Source organism: Rana temporaria, chromosome 12, assembly GCF_905171775.1.
Source record: "Rana temporaria chromosome 12, aRanTem1.1, whole genome shotgun sequence".
NCBI lineage: Eukaryota > Metazoa > Chordata > Amphibia > Anura > Ranidae > Rana > Rana temporaria.
In genome coordinates this window covers 62,787,480-62,810,257 of record NC_053500.1, presented here as the reverse complement: position 1 = coordinate 62,810,257, position 22,778 = coordinate 62,787,480, and the positions used below count along the sequence as shown (strand labels likewise).

General features: G+C 42.2%; 1 protein-coding gene across 2 annotated transcripts in view; it reads right to left on the bottom strand.

Moving 5' to 3' along the window:
* The window catches only part of GRIN2C (glutamate ionotropic receptor NMDA type subunit 2C), a 288,017-nt gene that overhangs the window by 129,574 nt on the left and 135,665 nt on the right, over nt 1-22,778 (bottom strand). For both annotated transcript variants that reach the window (XM_040331716.1, XM_040331715.1), the window contains exons 8-9: nt 14,771-14,896; nt 10,792-11,021 (exon numbers count right to left, since the gene is read on the bottom strand). In XM_040331716.1, the coding sequence (XP_040187650.1) occupies nt 10,792-11,021; nt 14,771-14,896 (356 nt within the window). The remainder of the gene's footprint in view (nt 1-10,791; nt 11,022-14,770; nt 14,897-22,778) is intronic.

Genomic DNA, 22,778 nt, shown 5'->3' with positions numbered 1-22,778 from the left:
GGTATCCAGGAGTGATGGTATTGTATATATGAGTGATGGTATCCAGGAGTGATGGTATGGTATCTAGGAGTAACTGTATCTAGGAGTGCTGGTATCACTCAGATTAGCTATACCAGGAAGTATTACACCAATCCTATGATCACTAGGTCATAGGTCTGCTATGTGCTCTAGGCTCTATCTTTGGGGAGCCTGTGTTGCATTTTGACACAGAGTTCCAACATGATTTCAGCTCCCACTTTAGGATGCAGAGGTTAAACTGGCTGTAGATGGATCGAAATTCAGTTTGTGAGCATGCAAGTCAGTTATTAGATCCCTGCTGCACCAACAGGATTGTTGGAAACATTTTATTTTATCAGCCCTGCAGTTAATCAGCTGCAGCACAGATCAATGTATTCTGACAGTAGAAGAGTTTCCACTGTCAGAATACAATAACACAGCAGGGAGGATTCTCCTATCTACCTCATCTGTTTGGATGGGGGAGTCTTTTCAGTTTTTTAGTATTTTGTGATCAGTCTGCTGTGTTATAGAAAAAAAATGTTCCAGATATGGCCAGCTGTAGGATATTCTGGTAATGACTAACATTTGTGCTAAACGCGTCTACCTCTTTGTCCTCTGCTCCATCTGTTAACCACTTGTCATATTAAGGTTCAATAAAAGGATTTTTGGAAGTACAGTCGTCCGGAATTATTTCTACGACAGTACCTGCCTGGATTTTGCATGTTCTCCTTCTGCCTGCGTGGGTTTCCTCCGTGTACTCCGGTTTCCTCCTACACTCCAAAGACATGCTGGTAGGTTAATTGGCTTCTGCGTAAATTGGCCCTAGTATATGAATGTGAGTTAGGGACCTTAGGTTGTAAGCTCCTTGAGGGTAGGGACCGATGTGAATGTACAATGTATATGTAAAGCGCTGCATAAATTGACGGCGCTATACAAGTAAATAAATATTATTAATAATAATAATAATAATAATTTGCTTAGGATATTCTGTATACATTCCTGACCAGGCCATTTTTTGCGATACGGCACTGCGTTATTTTACCTGACAATTGTCACTATACCAAAATAAAATAAATGTCCTTTTTTTCCCACAAATAGAGTTTTCTTTTGGTGGTTTTATGATCACCTCTGCAGGTTTTTTTGTTTTGCGCTAGAAACAAAGAATGGCTGACAGTTTTGAAAAAAAAAATATATATATTTTTTTACTTTCTGCTTTTAAAACACATCCAATAAAAAAATGTAAAACATAAAATTTCCTCACAAATTTAGGCCAAAATGCTACATACTTTGGTAAAAGAAATCCCAATAAGTGTGTATTGATTGGTTTGCACAAAAGTTACAGCGTCTACAAACTATGGGATATTTTTATTTATTTATATTTGTTTTTGACTAGTAATGGCGGTGATTAGCGACTTATAGAGGAACTGCGATATTGTGGGGGGACAAATAGGACACTGACGCTTTTTTGGGGGACCAGAGACACTAATACAGTGATCAGCTATAAATATGCACTGCTACTGTACTAATGACACTGGCTGGGAAGGGATTACCATCAGGGGCGATCAAAGGGTTAAATGTGTTCCTAGGGAGTTCTTATTAACTGTGAGGGAGGTGCTTTTACTACTTAAAGACATGGATCAGTGTTTCTGCTTCACAGAAACACAGGATCCATGTCTTTTGTACTCAAAGAATGACAGTCTGACAGAATGACTATGTAAACAAGGCAGAGTACCGAATGATCGGAGGGTACCGGCGGACATCAGGACCCGCTAATTAGCTCCCGTTGTGTAAAATCATAGCAGGAGCGAGCTGCTGGCGGCGCATGCTCTTCCCCAAAACCCGGATGTGCAGAATCACGTATATATAAGTGATTCTGTACAGAGCGGCTGCCCTGTAGCAGTAAATCTGCTATGGGGTGGTCGTGAGCGGATTAATTAAACATTTCAAAGGAGGTTCTTTACAAGGTTACCTATAAGGCATTGTAAAATATTGTTTGTCTAAATAGACTTGAAGGGGTTTTAAAAGGGGTTATAAACCCTCCTGTTTATTTACCTTAATGCCTATGCATCAAGGTCAAAAAACTTCTCGCAGTCACCGGCCTCCCCAGTCCCCTGTTTTACATACCTGACCCCTGGAATGTCCCACGGTGAGGTATCGCTGTCTCTCTGCCCAGGATTCTCGGCTCTTGATTGGATAAATTGATAGCTCCCACGGCTGTCAATCAAATCCAATGACATGGGCACCGGGGGGCGGGGCCAAGTCCTGCATTCGGCGGCTAAGGACGGCGAATGCTGGACTCGGGAGTGTGCCCGCAAGGTACCTCCCTAGAAGAGTGTTTCACCTAGGGGGTTATCTTATGTGGGGAGGAGCAGCAAGAGACCCCAGAAGACGGCTATCGGGGCCACTCTATGCAAAAATAACTGTACAGTGGAGGTAAGTAAGACATGTTGTTTATTTTAAAAAAATCTAACCTTTACAATCACTTTAAATATTCATGGGGTACAGTACTTGTTTAGGTTAAATGGCACTTAAAGGGTAACTTGTTTGCCTTGTAAAGGTAAATGCTATAGTGACCTTAATTGTTATTTCCAGGGCCGGCCCTACCATGGGACCCGATGGTACCATTGTACCAGGCAGCACTTTCAGGGGGGCAGCAAATTTCCTGCCCACACGCCATCCCATTCCGCCAGCTCCACTCTCCACTCCACTGTGGGGCTAATTGCCGCCCGACCGCTCCTCCCGTTCCGCTCTCCGCTCCACTGTGGGGTTAATTGCATGAATAGAGCCATAACAGGTCCTTTTTATACTCCTATATACATGTATAGAGCCATGATAGGTCCACTTTAGTTATCATTAAATATAATATAATGGATGTGGGGGCATTTTGGTGAACGTAATTTTTTTTTTGGGGGGGGGGGGGCAGCATTTCATTCTTGGTACCAGGCAGCACAATGTCTTGGGCCGGCACTGGTTATTTCCAGTAAACTGCAAGTGAAGTCTGTTCTTGTCAAGATCAAAATCGCGTGGTCAGCCACTCAGAAACCCCTCCAGCTTTACTTACTGGTAGTAATCTGTATGAAGGGAAGTTTGTTTTCCAAGTAAAGAAAATTATTATGGAGGCACAGATCCAGATATATTATACATTATTGCGTGCATGGAAGCTACCTAGGTGCAGAATATACTGTATTTATTGAATAAATATGCTGGAGGACTGGAGTGCCTCTATGCTTGCTATGACAGAAAAGAACAGTAAGTATTTTGATTGGGAGTCTGAAGGCATCTGATAATTGTATTATTTGCAAGTACCCTGTGGACTTTCTCATCTGTTCTGGGATCCAATAAATGCTAATGTGCCTAGAGAACCAAGTAGCTTCAGAGATTTATTTGGATTGGAGGAGTTGCATTATATACGTGCCGGTGTACTGCAGTTTCCATAAAAACACTAATAATTATTAATCATCATCCATTTATTTACAACATATCATTATTTACAACACCAGCCTTCGGGACAGTAACCCATCTCATCAGGGACAGCTAGGGTCCAGATTTTCGCTTTGCCTCTGCAGACAGTCAGGAGGGCAGCTAGGACATTCAGTCGGCCTGAAAAGAGGTCCTCCATCTTTGAAAAGACTTGGTGCCTGGAGAAGCCCATGTAGCACTACCCCCGGAGGAGCTGCTGGTTTTGTTTGGGTGACATGTTACCCTAGACCGCGAGGAAAGAGAGGTATCAGATGAGATGAGAAAAGTTCAATGTCCACACTTTGCACTTCTTTTTCTTTGATTTATTTGCTGAACTTGGTAAAAGATTAAAATAAGTAGTTGACGAGGTAGAAGGGTAATAGGTAATATGTTCAGGTGCACTATTTCAATCCAGAAACACTCCTGCTTCCAGCAACACCGCTTTCGTCGCCAGAGTGGGTTTTGCGCACCCGGATAGGTTTCTCTCACTAGCCTAGCAGCAGGGATGGCGCACGGAAAAATGGTACAGTCTCTGCCACAGACCTTTCCATAGGTGGAGACACTTTCAGTCCAAAATCCCCGTAGCACAGGATTCAGCACCCGGATCTCTCCAGATTAATTTCTTGCAGAACTTATGACTGACAGGCGATTATCATCCAGCCTTTTAGTAATGGTGCATCCTTCGATGAAGTTCAAGGCCTCTCCTGAGATACTAGCCTCGTGCTCGGTGCTCTCCAAGACAGGTTCTTTATCGAGTAGCTTCCTCCCTCCAGGACGGACAGCACAGGACCGCTCTGCAAACGTAGACCCAGTCTGACTACTGGGCCTACTTAGGTAAATCACAACTCTGGGCCAACATGGTCCCGGAGCCAGGAACATGCACCCCCAGGCCAGGAGGGCCACACACTGGGGTGGTGGGACAACAGACCAGCGATCGACCACCCCTGTCCCTTAAGTACTCCTCCCCAGCATGTACAGCGGGAGGACCAACCCCCACTGATTGGCTGCTGAGGGGGAACACCAAAAGCACCTTGACCTAACTGCTGCCACCCTTGGCCTGGGGTGGTAACGGCACCCCAGACAAACAATAGTGGTCACTCACAGTACAGCCATGGCTGGAACAGAGGCCCAAATTTGTAAAGATCACAACAGTCTGAGTCAACTAACTCTCAAACTACCCTCTAAATTTAAAGCAGCACCAGCTCAAAAGGAGCAAGCCGCTACATCCATTTTTTGGGAATGACTGTGAGGTAATTGATTTATCACATTGCTCTGTAAGTGTTGAAGATCTGTAAAGTGAAACTGGGGCCTCCCTCTGTGTTGGTAATGTATACCTTTACTATATGATCTGGATATCTTCCAAACGTAATGTTTTATGAATTCTGGTCTTCTAGAGAAAAATTGGTTTGAAAAATGACACTGTTCGTTTGTTTTTCTCTTGCCACCCCATATGACAATGTTACAAACTACAATCAGAGAACTGCTAAAGGTGTCCTCTGAGAGAAACATGGAGGCTTCCACTGACGAGATTTCATTCTGCAATTACTAGTTGCCCTTCTGTCATGCTGTGGGACACTAACCAATAACTGTAAAATATTTTATAAATCTATATCCATCTTTCTTTTTTTGTTATGTTTTTTTCAGAGATTGTGTGCCCTGTGGTCGTGTAGTAGAAGAATGTTGCAGTATCATGACATTTTGATAAGGTGCCATGTTGTTAATTGCTACTATACACACTGCATCAAGATAGCTTTCTGGCAATCTACTTTGCTCTTTGTGCTACATTTCTAAGCATCCTGCTAGATGTGCTAATTACATTCATTTTATAAAAAAGTAAAAAGACTTGTTAATGAACTGACGTAAAAGAAAGGCTTGATGTGAATGAATAAATCCAGGTTAGGTCAATCGAAGCAGAAATACGCTAGTAAGAAAATGATCTATTGATTTTCCATTAATTAAATCCTACCTAAAAACAGATTAAAAACTAAAAAAACACTATTTGTAAAAAAAAAAACAGGAGAAAAGAGATTCGGAACAAAGCAAGGTTGCTGTCTGTAACAACCATTCAGGTTTTAACATTTCTCCTTTTGGGAAAGTGGGATTCAAGTTGTTGCTGTGGGTAATGGATCTGCTTTTGTTCCAATTATTTCTTTTTGTACAGTTTTTATAACTAGCCAAGAGGTCTATATGTTTTTTGGAGAACAAACAACCTTGTATTTTAGTCAGAAGGACAAACTTTTTTAGCTCTCATGTGTCAGCAAGGAAGGTAGTGCACAATCCCATCCACACCATCATATAACTATAACCTTTAAAGGATAGGTTCACCTTTGGGAACATGTTACATGTTCCACCTATTTTAAGGGTGGAACATATAACATGTTACCAATCCTGCAGCCGATCCCCGCACTCCCCGCAACAGCAGGTCTGGGATCTTCTGCCCATACCTACTGTCACTATTTGAAATCCCTGTGATCCATGTGGGTCAATGAACTACAAGTAACGACAGCTTTTGTTCTCAATAAACTCCCAGTGTGCTGTTAACTGCACTAGTAGTTCATTGAGTCTTCCTGTCTTTATGAAACTGCCTGACGGCTTACACGGACAGTATGCAGGGGTCTTTCTTGGCAAAACGTGCCTTTTTTGTGTGGGTTGCTGCTAATGGTTGATGACACCCCAATCGTCATTAGAATCTGCATGCAGTGGCATTGCTAGGGGGTGGCTTCTGGGGCTATAGTCCCGAATCTGGGGCCCATAGCCCAGAGTCTCTTGCCGGGTGCATCAGTCCCGGTTTCTGCTCGCCACTCAGGGCCGGCGGAAGCATAAGGCGGCCGTCTGAGGGCACCAGGAGAGGGGGGTGCCAAAGACAGGGTTTCCCCATGAGTTACTCATGCTGCCACTGGTGACCGGCTCTGCTCACACAGCACCTGTACCCAGCCCAGCTCAGTGCACTGACAGGAGACAGAACAGTACAACCACAGCCGGGCACTGTTTACCTGCTCGCATCCCCTTACTACAGTCCCATCCCTGCTTACTGCACTCCTCCTCCTCCTCCTCTGCAGTGCAGAGCAAGACTGTAACACAGTCAAATACCACCCCCCTCTCTTTAGCGAGAATTATTGCCTGGATCATGAAAAAAAAAATCCCTCCCACCTGGGCGGTTGTTGAGAGGGTCACGAACACCTTCATTTTGAGCAGCACACAGAGCATGTAAGAAGAGAGGGAGCTTGGGGAGGAGCATGCAGCTGAGGGAGACCAGGGGGAGGAGCCAAAGCTAGCAGAAGGCCTAGGATAGCACGATTGGCAGTGGTGGTAAAGCACAGTCACAGATGAAGATTTCTCTTTCCCATCTCTGTGGGAGGTGAGGCAAGCAAGCTGTGTATACTATTGCACCAGTCCTGCCCTTGTGCCTTGTGAAATCTCTAACCTCCCAGTGTGCCATGTAGGGATGAGCTTCGAGTTCGAGTCGAACTCATGTTCGACTCGAACATTGCCTGTTCGCCTGTTCGGCGAACAACGAACAATTAGGGGTGTTTGCGGCAAATTCGAAAAGCTGCGGAACACCCTGTTAAAGTCTATGGGAGAAATCTAAAGTGTTAATTTTAAAGGCTAATATGCAAGTTATTGTCCTAAAAAGTGTTTGGGGACCTGGGTCCTGTCCCAGGAAACATGTATCAATGCAAAAAAAGTTTTAAAAACGGACATTTTTTTCAGGAGCAGTGAATTTAATAATGCTAAAAGTGAAACAATAAAAGTGTAATATTACTTTAAATTTCGTACCTAGGGGGGGTGTAAAGTCATCATGTGAAAAAGCGCATGTTTCCCGTACATAGAACTGTCCCTGCACAAAGTGTAATTTCTGAAAGAAAAAAAGGCATTTAAAACCGGCTTTGTGGCTCTAATGAATTGTCGGCTCTGGCAATCCAGATGATTCATTCATAAAAAATAAAAAAATAAAGCGTGGGGTCCCCCCAAATTCCATTAACAGGCCCTTCAGGTCTGATATGGATATTAAGGGGAACCCCGTCGTCAATTAAAACTAACTAAAAATGGAACTAATACACGCTGTCGTATACGCCGATCCAGAGCATTCAAAAAATGCTCAATGGGTGACATGTCCGGTGAGTATGCTGGCCATGCAATAACTGGGATGTTTTCAGCTTCCAGGAATTGTGTACAGATCCTTGTAACATGGGGCCATGCATTATCATGCTGCAACATGAGGTGATGGTCGTGGATGAATGGCACAACAGTGGGTCTCAGTGTCTCATCACGGTATATCTGTGCATTCAAAATGCCATCTATTAAATGTACCTGTGTTCATTGTCCATAGCATACGCCTACCCATACCATAAACCCACCACCACCATGGGCCACTCGATCCACAACGTTGACATCAGCAAACCACTCACCCACTGTCATACGCGCTGTCTGCCAGCTGCCCAGTACAGTGAAAACCGGGAATACCTCACAAAAGTGCCAGACGCCATCGAATGTGAACATTTGCCCACTCAAGTCAGTTACGATGACGAACAGCAGTCAGGTCGAGACCCTGATGAGGACGACAAGCAAGCTGATGAGCTTCCCTCGGATGGTTTTTGACAGTTTATGCAAAATTTCTTTGGTTATGCAAACCGACTGTTGCAGCAGCTGTCCGGTGGCTGGTCTCAGATGTTCTTGATGGTGAACATGCTGAATGTGGATGTCCTGGGCTGGTGTGGTTACATGTGGTCTGCGGTTGTATGTACTGCCAAATTCTCTGAAATGTCTTTGGAGACAGTTTATGGTAGAGAAATGAACATTCAATGCAAGGGCAACAGCTCTGGTGGACATTCCTGCAGTCAACATGCCAATTGCATGCACCCTCAAAAATTGCGACATCTGTGGCATTGTGCTGGGTGATAAAACTGCACATTTTAGAGTGGCCTTTTATTGTGGCCAGCCTAAGGAAAACCTGTGCAATAATCATGCTGTCTAATCAGCATCTTGATTTTGAAATATGAAAGAGAGATTTTGGACTTTAAATGAAGCACATGGGAAAAGTGCCTCCATCCCAGGTAATGGTTATACATAAAGGGGAAATTTTCTAATTCAAATTTTCTAATTCTAATCAGCATCTTGATATGCCACACCTGTGAGGTGGATGGATTATCTCGGCAAAGGATAAGTGCTCACTAACACAAATTTAGACAATTTGTAAACAAGATTTTAGAGAAATAGGCTTTTTGTGTACATAGAAAAAGTCATAGATCTTTAAGCTCAGCTCATGACAAATAGGGGCAAACACAAAAGTGTTGCATTTATAATTTTGCTCTGTGTATATACACACACATGTATATTATATACATGTGTGTGTGTGTATATATATATGTGTATGCCCGCCCAAGCGTATGACTTTCTTTACTTCGCTGCTATGGGCTCTAGCCCCAGATCTTTTGTAGACCTAGCAACGCCCCATGTCGCATGTTTTGCAGTGCATTACAAAAAAACATTAAAAAAACACGCAAGGCACCATGGCAAAAAAAGGTTATTGAGGTACTTTAGGGTATATGTAGCACACGATACGTTTTTACAAATAAAAATTGCACAAAAAAAAATGCAATAGATTGTTCTTGGGAGGAAAGGTTGTGCGTTGCAAGGACGACCTGGGAGGAGAGGTGAGGGTTAAAAAAAACACTGAGCTTATCAAAGCCTCGTAAGAATTCCTTCTTATCTAATGCTGGTGCAAAATTAGATCAAAGTCGTGTAATCACATGAGTGAATCGAGCCAAAGTTGAGGGGGATATTAAAAACGTGTCAACACCACATGTAAAAAAGCATGCAGAAACACTTGTTTTTTCTGGCGTGAACCGGCCCAAAATCTGGAAGTTGGACATGTCAGAAGTCTTTGATACTGTATGTCTGTTTAGTGACTTAAATATTGGGTCAATATCTAGGACTATATTAAAACATCTGTGGATACATATAAATTATGATTTTCTTTAAAAGAAACTCAACCCCATGTTTCATATCATTATTTTGATTAAGGTTACTGCTAGAATGTTCTGTAAAAGGAAGCATGCTGTGTCTTTTTTAGATGTATTGACCTCCAAAAAGAGAACTTCTTAATCAGTTACTGAGACAGACTCAGACCCTCTTATGTCTAAAATCATCCTATGTCCACTAAGGGCATAGGATGACTGAGAAATTATATCTTGGACTACCTGAGATGGGATTATTATATACTTATTATCCACAATATATTCCAGGATATATGTAAAGAACTATTTACTGTTTGTTGATTCTGAAATCAACGGGTTCATTGTAAGAGTGACTCATTCATAATGATGGGACACATACTGTTAGATGCTAATTGACCCTGCTATTGTGTGAAGATGTCCTGTGTTTACACTTATGATAATGTGTATTGTATAGCAGGTGAGCGAAGAGACGGGACGTCTACCTTGAGAGGTCATGTCTTGGAGTCGCCTAGTCTGGGTAAATGATTAGTTAATTAGCTCATGTTAATTTATGTTCTGGTTACCTCCTCTTTAAACTGTATATAAGTTTGTATTCTTGGTTCTAATAAACACTCCATGTTAAGCACACAAACAAATCTCGTCTCGTGTGTTGAGGGCAGCTGGAATATCTGATATCTATATCCAGACGGGTAGGAAGCGGTATATGATGGAAGCACTCAAGCGGAGTGCGGGACGTTCCGTTACAGTTACCATCCAGACCAATTTTTTTTGCTACATTACTTAGAACCCCCAAACTTAATATATATTTTCTGAGAGCAAAGCTCCATGAGAAAAAAATGGTGGGTTATGCAATTTTTTACGTTGCACAATATTTGCACACAATATTTGTTCATTTCTGACCTTATTTGTTTTGGTTTTCTTTGTATGTATGGATTGCATGGGTTGTCACTGACATGTGGTGAAAAATTCCCGTCAATAGGACCTTTAGAAATATATTTACCTAGAAAAATGGTGACGTCTTCAATACTTATTTTACCTGCTGTATATGTATGGTACTGTTTAAATCGTGAACATTCCGTAACTCCTCTTGCCATCTCCTGCATCTTCATCTTTCTACAGCATTCTTGGTAAATTCCATCACAAATTTTCAGCGGTGGTCACAAGAGGGAAACAAACTGCTAGCACAGCTTGTACATTTGAAACCTAGCTTTGTCCCCACCAAGGCACTGGTCCACAACTAGAATTAGGTTTACCAGAACTGTGCCATTATGTTATGCAGGGAACTAGAAACTGCAGATAGAACTTTCAGCAACAGAAATCTCTATGTTTCTCTTAATACAGTTAACAGTTTACCAATTTAGGTAATGACTGCTCTCACCTTTCGGTCACTTAGGCCAGACACTGTGTCTATGTATTGCTCTTGAATCATGAATGCAGCAAGGTTGGCTGTGTAACTGGCCAAGAAGATGACAGCGAAGAAGGCCCAGACTAGCACCATAATCTTGCTTGTAGTACCACGAGGATTCTGTATGGGAACGGAGTTATTAAACACCAGTGCCCAGAGGAGCCACAAAGATTTGCCCACTGTAAAGCTTGGGCCTCCTAAACCTGAAAGAGAAATAATAAGATAAATAAACACCAGAATTTCTAGGCATCTGTATTTGGCCTTAATCTCCAAAATACTTTCCATAATCAACATTAAATGGGTCCTGGTAAAATCACACCTTTACACTAAAAACAAAAAATTTACTGATAAATCTTATATAGATACAAAGGTCTTTTTCAAATTGCCAAAGACATTTTTATTATTGATTATGATTAAAGAAAAAATCCAGATAATGCTACATGCAGAGGCTGCTGCAAGCTTCCCTGTGCATGATTGGCACTTACAGTATAGTGAGGCTAGCAGGGTTGCCAACGACCCGTAAATTTACGGACAGTTGGTGCTAAATTGGTAATCTCTTCCAGGGCCAAATTGATCCAAGTCAGGTTTCTGAATTTGGTTTACTACACACCTGTGAGGCTCCATAGGATGTACCCGACATGTGATCCAAAGTGTCCTTGGTGTCACTTTCACCTAGTGTCCTGCCTGCAGTTGTTTTGGGACTGCCTGAGTTTTTGAATTAATCTTAGTTTGCAGTTGTCACTTTCAGCTTCCTCGGAGTTGGTCTTTCTCGGGATTTATGAGGATGAGCAGTGCTCTCATCATGCCAAATTGCTAATCTCTTATTTCTTACACTGTGCCAAAACTCGCCTCTTTAACTCACCCTACAATGTCCTTATGGGACACAATTATGGATGCCAACTTGCCTATGTATAAACGTTCTTATATTAATCAAAGCTGTCCCTGGAAATATGACGTTTGGTCTCCTTGGACTTCAAGTTGAGATGCATTTAGCTATTCCCATTTCTCACCCTAGCTCTTTTCTCCCCCCCCCCCCTTTTTTCCTTGTTCCTTCCCATTTTCATCCTTTCTTGATACCCCCTTTTTTTTTTCCCCTTTCGCTGCTCCCTTTTTACCTACCTCAAAGGTAATTTTTGATAATAGATGGATAGTTTACTAGGTATTATTCTGTGTCTCATGTGTTTGTGCTGGGAAATTTTGTTGGCGTTGTATGGTTGGGTCTTTTTTGACTTTCTCTTACTTGTCTATTACGTATGCCACTGTATTTTGTTTATGTAACTATTTATTTTGTACTGTTTTGTTCCTCAATAAAGCACTCCTGGATTTGTTAGAAATATTTTTTTATAGACAGTTTGTAAAAATCGTCCAATTTTTACCTGTATGTAAATGCCTGGGAATGGCAGCAACTGCCTGTAAAAAATATGGCTGCGGGCTGGCTTCAGAACTGTGCAGACGCAGTTCCGAAGCATGCACGTTACTCGGGCCTTTTGTATCGTGTTTTATTCTGTTTGTGTTGTTTGATGTTTTATTATTATTCTTTGATACTATGTTAATAAATTTATCAAATTTTTTCATATACTTACTCTCTTTGGGCCAGATTTTGAAAGAAGCGCCTATCTTTAGGCGGGCATAGTGTATCTCAGATACACTACGCCGCCTTAACTTAGAGCGGCAGGTCCCATATTCAGAAAGAACTTGCGCTCTAAGTTACGGCGGCGTAGTGTAAATGGGCCGGCGTAAGCCCGCCTAATTCAAACTAGGCTGGTAGGGGGCGTGTTGTATGTAAATGATTTGTGACCCCCACGTAAATGACGCGCTTAACGAACGGCGCATGCGCGCGCATGCTCAGTATCACGTCGAATTTTCAAAGTAAATTACGCCCGCTCAATGCTTAGTCGACGTGAACGTAACCTACGCCCAGCCCCATTCACGGACGACTTACGCAAACAATGTAAAATACGACGCTGTTCGGACGTTTCTGACGTCCATACCTAACATGACTTACCCCTGCTTTATTTTTTTGCATATTTCCAGGGACAGCTTTGATTAATATAAGAACGTTTATACATAGGCAAGTTGGCATCCATAAATGTCTCTCAAAGGTAATGGAAAAAGTAGTGGTACAACAGCTGCAACAGCATCTAGATACCCACAACCTACTTGATCCATTTCAATCGGGATTCCGGCCTGGACACGGGACAGAAACCGCATTGCTCAAAATATGGGACGACGCTCTCGAGGCCGCAGACGAAGGAGAATCTTGTCTTCTGGTTCTGTTGGACCTAAGCGCTGCCTTCGACACAGTAGACCACAAGCTTTAATTGACTCGGCTAGCTGAAGTAGCCAGAGTCGCAGAAGGCGATTTATCTTGGTTCGCCTCTTTTTTGGAAAACCGATCGCAAATAGTGAAGTTATGACCTTTCACTTCCCTCTGTCGCCGGTGTTATTCAACATCTATCTTCGCCCTCTTTTTGAGATTATTAGCAGTCAAAAACTGCTCTACCACTCATATGCAGACGACACGCAACTATATTTCCGCATTTGCAATAAAAAGGATCATCACCTCAATCTAGAGACATGCCTCTCTTTGATAGAGGACTGGATGACAAAGAGTTATCTTAAACTCAACGGAGCGAAAACAGAACTTCTCCTGTTTCACGCCAAACGTATGAATCAACCTGCAACAACTTGGACCCCCCCCGCCCATTCTGGGCAAAATCATCACCCCTAGCGCTAAAGTCAAAAGTCTTAGGGTCATCTATGACTCCTACATGACAATGGATGCACAAATAGGGTCAGTAGTCAGTGGATCTCACCATCTGCTGCGCCTACTACGCAGACTTACTCCTTTTATTCCCAAGGAAGACATAGCGGTCGTGGTGGGATCTATTGTAAACTCAAGATTGGACTATGCAAATGCCCTTTACCTCGGACTCCCCAAGTACCAAATCGCTCGTCTACAAGTCGTTCAAAATACGGCCGCTAAACTTGTGACTGGGAAAAAACCTTGGGAATCAATCTCACCTTCACTGAGAACCCTTCACTGGTTACCAGTAAAAGACAGAATCACTTTTAAAGCACTCTGTCTAACGCATAGATGTATCTATGGGAATGCTCCCCATTATCTATGCGAAAAAATAAAAGCTCATAATCCCAATCGCGTTCTGTGATCCACCATTTAAAATCTCCTCCAGATACCGAAAGCCAACTACAAGTCCAAAGGAGAAAGGAGATTCGCGGTCCAAGGGCCTAGACTATGGAACGCTTTACCAACCAGCATTCGGTTGGAGGAGAACCACTTGGCGTTCAGGAGAAAGATCAAGACTCATCTCTTTTGATACCAAAGGAGACAGGAACAACAAGCGCCCAGAGGCGATTAAGTTTGCATGTGTTGCGCTATATAAGTTTTCATTCATTCATTCAATCAGCCACCAAATCTAGGGAAACCTGACCAGACCCAGAAAATAAATAGCTGCTCTACTGAGCACACCAGAGCCAAAATGTACCATAGTTTACAATAATTGGGGGGGGGGCGGGTAGAGCTGGGCGATTCTCTCCCCAAAAAAATAGCGATTTAAAAAAAAACTTGTTTCACGATTCGAATAGAGTTTATTTTTTTTATAGACACCGCGCCGGTCCTGAGGAGCTGCGAGCAGGAGTTTTTAGGCGAGGCTGCGGCTTCGGCCTAGTCTGCGGCGTCCGACCTCGCGCCGGTCCTGTTGAAAAAAAAAATCGATTTGCTGAAAACCTGAATCGATTTGACCTCTCAACTCAATTCTAGATCCAAATAGATTTTTTTCCCAGCCCGGGGGGCATAAAACAGTATAACAGAAGTATGGAAGCCAGGCAAATCAGTGTCTTAGACAGTGTTAGATGAGACATAATTCCAGGTTTCCACTTGCTACAACATTTGATTTAAAATGTGACCGATAGTGTAAAAGCATTCTCTTACGTTTTCCATTGTTGATGTTTTGGTCGTATCCCATGGGGCTGAAATACTCGAAGATGAAGACAGTCACAGCAACAACAGACAGACACATGACAAACATCATCATCCAGACGGCAGGACTGTATGGCTCTAGGGAAAAAATAAAAGGCTTTGTTATATGGAGCTCACCACTATATATTGACATTGTAAAACCTATAATCATGATCATAAAGAACAATGATGACCAAATTGGGACTTTACAGGTGGAGGAGGGAGGAAGTATAACAAAAGTATAATAAAAAAGAATGTCAAAAACTTTACTGTTGTACATAAAAAAATAATACAATGGTAAGGTATACAGTCATTAAAAAAAAAGTTTTAATGACTGTATACCTTACCATTGTAATATTATATTGTAGACTTCTGCACCCTTTTCTCCCCCTGAAGAAGAAAAAAACATATCTCCGAAACACGTTGGGTTGCCCTGCGAACCCCTCTAAGGATTGGGCCTTATACTTCACATTGGTCAGCCTGGTGCTCCAGTACCTTTGAGTTAGATGATGCTATCTTCTTTTCATTCGGCGTGTCATTATGTTTGCTTTTACTGATATGGGTACCAATTGACCATGTGCTCACGTTTTACAATTGTACAATTGTGTTTATTATGCATTTGTTATACTTCCTCACTACTCCTTTAGCCTGCATGTAAAGTCCCAATTGGTGTATTATTGTTCTCTATTCAAGCTTTTTCGGGATGTTGGCAGAACTCAATTTTTGGTGAAGACCAGTGCTTACTCGGCACTTCTATATAAAATATAATCATGATCATTGTGAAGGCCAAACAAATATTTACAGACTATCCTTATATTTGTGTGCTTGCCTGGAGTTTCCACTGCAATTGTTTAAGGGCTCAAGCTTGAGATAAGTTTAACTGGTACTGGTGAAATCTCAGAAAGTGATGCGAGTAGGATGGGTGATGTCAACAAAGGTGGAATAAGAAAAGATAATAATTGTGAATTGTGACAGGAACAGCATAATGTAGGTGATCCACAAGTTCCTGACAAATTTTGGATAAGCCAAACCAAGTGCACCTTCTGCCACTGAATTTCATCACCTGGTCCCCGCTGCCACAATATAAGCAAAAGGGCAGGGTGTCTGGATGATGTCATTGGCCATATAAGGGCATAATCATATATGGTCAATAACATCACAAGGCTCCGAGTGACTGTACGAAAATCTACAGGTGGCGTTGATTTCTAATTTGTCCAGGACTGGTCTTCCCAACAAACTAAGCCCAAGAGCTGACTGTTTAAAGCTAAAAGAAGTCTTCACAAAACGCAATATTTAATTGCATGATCTGCAAGTAACTCATGCAACAGCTGGTGTTCTGTCCAGACATCTACAATTAGAAACAGATTGCAATGACCAGGCTGTTGGGAACAATATGCTGTAGAATGATGGATCAAAGATTAAGTTGTTGGTCACAGTAACGCCCTTTACACACGATCGGTTCATCCGATGAAAATGGTCTGATGGATTTTTTCATCAGATATCCGATGAAGCTGACTTTCATCAGTCGTACCTACACACCATCAGTTAAAAAAACGATCGTGTCAGAACGCGGTGACGTAAAACACAACGACGTGCTGAGAAAAATGAAGCATGAAGCGTCGACTTGATTCTGAGCATGCATGGATTTTTAACAGATGGACGTGCCCAGAGACGATCGTTTTTTTCTATCGGTTTTTTAACCATCAGATAATTTTAAAACAAATTCCTAGTTTTTTCACCGATTGATAAAAAAACGATGGGGCCCACACGCGATCTGTTCGTCTGATGAAAACGATCCATCAGACCGTTTTCATCAGACGAACCGATTGTGTGTACGCGGCATTACAATGAACATGTTAGGTGCACACTGAAGACAGCATTTCAGGAGAGAAACCTTATACTAACTGAAGTAAATGCTGCAATATACAAGCTAATAAATATAAACTAAATAAACTATATAATTATTATCCCGAAAAGTGTTTACGGATTCCCTCTATCTATTGCATAAATGGATCGATTTGTCTACGCCTATAATTAGTCTATTAAGATTATAAGCACAATAATGTAAAGTTAGTTATGAAAACACACACACTGCTGCTACTAAAAATAGTTTTCATTTATTTCCCAAGAAAATAGGAATATTCTAACTTCACACATTAACTGCTTGCCGACCGCTGCACGCATATATACGTCTGTGGCATGGATAGGCAAAAGGACATACATTTACGTCCCCTTTAAGAAGCGGCATTTTGGATGCGTGCAAGCTCCGTGACTCCGATCGCGGGTCCCGCAGACTCGATGTCCGCGGGCATACCCACAATAGTGTCCGGTGAGGAGGAATGGCGAAATGCTGATGTAAACAAGCATTTCCCCAGTCTTCCTAGTGACATGACAGTGATCACAGCTTCCTGTAATCGGAAGCTGTGACCACTGTCGTGTCACACACAGTCCATCCCCCTACAGTAAGAAGCACTCCCTAGGGCACACTTAAACCCTTCAGCACCAACTAGTGGTTAACCCCTTCACTGCCAGTGTCATGTTTACAGTAATCAGTGCAGTTTTATAGCACTGATCGCTGTAAAAATGACAATGGTCCCAAAAATTTGTCAAAAGTGTCTGATGTGTCCGCCATAATGTCGCTGTGATGATTAAAATCGCAGATCGCCACTATTACTAGTAAAAAAAAATGAATAATAAAAATTCCATAATTCTATCCCCTGTTTTGTAGACGCTATAACTTTTGCGCAAACCAATCAATATATACGCTTATTGCATTTTTTTTACCAAAAATATGTAGAAGAAAATGTATCGGCCTAAACTGAGGACATTTTTTTTTATATATATTTTGGAGGGATATTTATTACAGCAAAAAGTTAAAAAATATATATATTTTTTTCGAAATTGTCGCTCTATATTTGTTTTTTTTAGCGCAAAAAATAAACACTGCAGAGGTGATTAAATACCACCAAAAGAGAGCTCTATTTGTGGGGAAAAAAAGGATGTCAATTTTATTTTGTTTGGGAGCCACGTCACACAATCGCGCAATTGTCAGTTAAAGCAACGCAGTGCCTAATCACAAAAAGTGGCATGGTCTTTGGCCAGCAAAATGGTCTAGGGCTTAAGTGGTTAAAAAGCAGAGTATATATATATATATATATATATATATACATACATACATACATACATATACTTCATTAATAAAATTGAGGGAATCCGGGAAAGCATTCAGCAGAATAATAGCCCCCGAAACCCCCCCCGTAATTACCCTCATAACATCCATAGAAATTCACCACAAGCAGGAAAGTTCACCCTAAAACCCATCTCCATCGACACCACTAAAAATATCATCGGCTCTCTGCGAAACAGCACAGCGCCAATGGATATCATCCCCACCAAACTGCTGATGGAATGCGCCGACATCCTGGCGCCTCCTATCACGCAGCTCATAAACCAGTCTTTCAAGGAGGGCTCAGTGCCCTCCCAGTTGAAAGAAGGCATAATCCAACCCATCTTGAAGAAACCCACCCTAGACCCCAAGGACCCACTTTACCGCCGTCCCATAACAGGCCTAAACGTTCTCTCCAAGGTAATGGAAAAAGTAGTGGTACAACAGTTGCAACAGCATCTAGATACCCACAATCTACTTGATCCATTTCAATCGGGTTTCCGTCCCGGGTACGGGACGGAAACAGCATTGCTCAAAATATGGGACGACGCTCTCGAGGCCGCAGACGAAGGAGAATCTTGTCTTCTGGTTCTGCTGGACCTAAGCGCAGCCTTCGACACTGTAGACCACAAACTATTACTGACTCGGCTAGCTGATGTAGCCAAAGTCGCAGAAGGTGATTTATCTTGGTTCTCCTCTTTTTTGGAAAACCGATCACAAATAGTGAAATTGGGACCTTACACTTCTGAGAAACGCACATTATCGTGCGGAGTCCCTCAAGGATCGCCTCTATCGCCGGTGTTGTTCAACATCTATCTTCGTCCTCTTTTTGAAATTGTTAGTAGCCAAAAACTACTTTATCACTCCTATGCAGACGACACGCAACTGTATTTCCGTATTTGCAACAAAAAGGATTATCATCTCAATCTAGAGACATGTCTCTCTTTGATAGAGAACTGGATGACAAAGAGTTATCTTAAACTCAACGGAGCGAAAACAGAACTTCTCCTGTTTCACGCCAAGCGTCTGAATCAACCTGCAACAACTTGGATACCGCCGCCCATTCTGGGCAAAATCATCACCCCTAGCGCCAAAGTCAAAAGTCTTGGGGTCATCTTCGACTCTCACATGACAATGGACGCACAAATAGGGTCAGTAGTCAGCGGATCTCACCATCTGCTGCGCCTACTACGCAGACTTATTCCATTTATTCCTAAAGAAGACATAGCGGCCGTGGTGGGAGCGATTGTAAACTCCAGACTGGATTATGCAAACGCCCTTTACCTCGGACTCCCAAAGTACCAAATCGCTCGTCTACAAGTCGTTCAAAATACGGCCGCCAGACTAGTGACTGGGAAAAAACCATGGGAATCAATCTCACCTTCACTGAGATCCCTTCATTGGCTGCCAGTAAAAGACAGAATTGCTTTTAAAGCACTCTGTCTAACGCATAGATGTTTCTATGGGAACGCTCCCCATTATCTGTGCGAAAAAATAAAAGCTCACAACTCCAATCGCGTTCTGCGATCCGCCAACCAAAATCTGCTTCAGATACCGAAAGCCAATTACAAGTCCAAAGGAGAAAGAAGATTCGCGGTTCAGGGTCCCAGACTATGGAATGCTTTACCAACCAGCATTCGGTTGGAGGAAAACCATTTAGCATTCAGGAGAAAGATCAAAACTCATCTCTTTTGATATCAAAGTAGACAGGAACAACAAGCGCCCAGAGGCGATTTGGTTCGCATGTGCTGCGCTATATAAGTTATTCATTCATTCATTCATTCATTCATTCATACAAAAGAACATGAAAGATCCTTATCACACATGGTTTCATCAGCTGGTTCTGGATGATAAAAGGGAATAAGCCAAACAAAGGCTCACATGAGCATGCCAGGAAACAAAAAAAGGACAAGAGAACTCTTACTCTTGGGTATGTGCTTTTAACATTCATTCCCCTCACTCATAAGCACCCCCATTTGCCTTTCTTGTCCAATTAGATATCGCCAAGGTATTCCTTCTCCTCTCTTTGAATCCTGTATCACCACAGGTGGGCTGGAGACAAGCCCTTTTGCTATGCAGATTCTAATATGCTACAAAGCTTTGAATGTAAATTTCAGAACTATGGGCCAGATTCACAGACAAATACGTTACGCTGCGGCGGCGTCAGGGGCGGACTGACAACTCATGGGGCCCCCGGGCAATAGAAGATTATGGGGCCCCTCTGGCTTACAGATGGCCACCACGCCAGGAGGCAGTGCAGAGGCAGGGCAGCTAAAATCTTGGGATATTCACATTAAAAGCATGTCAGTTTCGGATATATCAGGGACAGATCTAAAAAAAACACAGATTTTTACATACTGTCCCTGGTTTTACTGAGCCTGGCAACCCTGATGGGGCCCCCTAGTGGCATGGGGCCCTCGGGCAGTGCCCGAGTGACTCAATGGTCAGTCCGCCCCTGGGCGGCGTAACGTATCCCATTTACGTTACACCGCCGCACGTTTACAGCGTAAGTGCCTGATTCACAAAGCACTTACCTGTAAACTTGCGCGGTGTAACGTAAATCCGCTCGGTGCAAGCCCGCCTAATTCTGAAAGTTGAAGCTGTACTTAAAATAGAGCATTTAACATTATAATACGATAAAGCACACAATCAAACCTAACAAAGAATCACTCACAAAGAAAAAATGAATGGTTATGGACTGGCCTAGTCAAAGCCCTGATTTGAATCCTTTTAAAATGTAGTGGAGGAATAGTAATGGGGAGGTTATGTAAAGAAATGCAAACTCTTTACAAATGAAGACATTTTGAAATACAAATGAAAAATGAAGCGCTCAAAGATCTTACTGAGTCAATGACAGTAACTTTTAAACAATAGTGCAAAAGCTCTGCAAGAAGTAATTCCCCCCAATGTGGGCAATACCAGCTTCTGAGGATGCACTTGGAGCACTATTTTTTTAATAAATGGTTGGAAAGGCAGATTCTCCTTTTGTTTTTTAAGTATGTCACCTTTATCCGCAGACACTGTTGAACAAAAATATAATATTTGCCTGTTCAATCATTTTAAAAAAAGTCAGCAATTTCTACAGGGTTCACTTCATTTTTCACAAATGAAGGGCTTCAAAAGAGGAGCCAAAATGTTTTTGTTTTTATAAAGGATGTACAGTGGGTCCCCGGGTTACAAACAAGATAGGGTCTGTAGGTTTGTTCTTTAGTTGAATCTGTTTGTAAGTCGGAACAGGTACACTTTTTAAGTGTAGCTCCAGCCCAAAAAACTATTTTTAAGCTTTTTGGATAACATAGGGAAGGGTTAGCACCCCTGTAACATTTGTTTTGCTGTCTGTGCTCCTGTTCAGAAGATTTCACCTCACTTTCTGTCCCAATGACAATTGGATTTTTAAAATTTTGGGTTGTTGTGGAAACAAGCATTGGTGATAAAGCATCAGTAGAGACACCTTTTTCCCCAAATAACTCTTACAGGAGAGAATTTCCCTTCCTATGGGTAGATTTCCTCCCACTTTCTGTTGTCTACCTCCATTTGTAAGTAGGAGTCATTTGTAAGTCGGATTTTTAACTAGGGGACCCCCTGTATTTAGCTTTCCTGGTGCCTATCCATGGCAGCATACTTGTGATAGAGCTCCGCCTCGACTCCTCCTTCAGGACTAGTGAATAGAATAAATTAAAGGCATAGCCCCTCCCCCAACATTCTCCTTTCTTTCCTCATACCTTCTTGTGCTGGTGAAGAGTAGATGTATGTCCATACCTCTGCAGTCGGCAGCGTCCGCCGGGTTTAGCCTTTCCCAGGCTCAGTCCCTTTTCTTGGGCCGCTCTTAGCGCTAATAAGACTGGGAACCCCTCTGTGGATCTGTTGGGGTCTTTTCGCAGAGTTTCCTCACAGGAACGCAGTCTGCTATCGCATCAATGATGAATGCAGTGGAGTCACAAAAGGATCAGCTCACATCTTTCCAGGCTGGTGGTTTCCATTTTATTTTTAGGCATAAATTGTTTTTTTTTTTTGTCTCTCCCCTCTCCCATCCCTTCCTTTAACTTGCCTGTTAGGTCTCCTTTTAAAAAAAAAAAAAAAAGTGTGCTTGTTGTTTTATTTTGTGATGCTCCCTTTAAGTCCAGTCAGTTTGATGGGGCAGGTGCCTTTTGTCCTGACAGGCCTGCAGTTGTTGATTGTTTCCCCCGAAATCAGCGGTGGGCTACAGTTTTTGTTTTTTGTTTTGTTTTGTATATCACTCGACATCACTGCGGCCATCTTGGATTCTGGAAGAGGGGCCAGATTTGCCCTTTTTCTTCCAGAGTCACTTTGCAATGGTGGTTTATGGGATTATTAGCCCATCCACCTGAGCCTAGTTAAGTTCAGATTCAGGGTTAGCTGTCAGAGTCTCCTCAGCTGTGCCCTGCTAGGTTTCACTGATGCTGCTCTGTGGTAGGTACCTTTTTGTTTTTATTCTCAAAAGGAAAAATGGTGATAGAAAAAAAATAAATAAATGTATGTTATTTAAAAAAAAAAAAGTGTCAAAAAACTCCATAGTTCCTTTTTTTTTTTTTCCTTTCTTACTAAATTTCCGCAGCTGATCCTTCTGCCTAACTCCGCAATTAGTCATTTATCTTGCAACAAAGATCCTCGCACCCCTATTAGGTATGTGACCAACTATATGTGAGTATTAAGAAAAAAAAAAAAAAAAGTGCGCTCACTGGTCTAATGTGAGTTCCTTACACCGTGGCCCTGCCCACTCCAAGAGGTCCAGAAAATCTTCAAGACACCGTGATGACGACAGATCAGACCGCAGGTCTCATTCTTCACGCCACC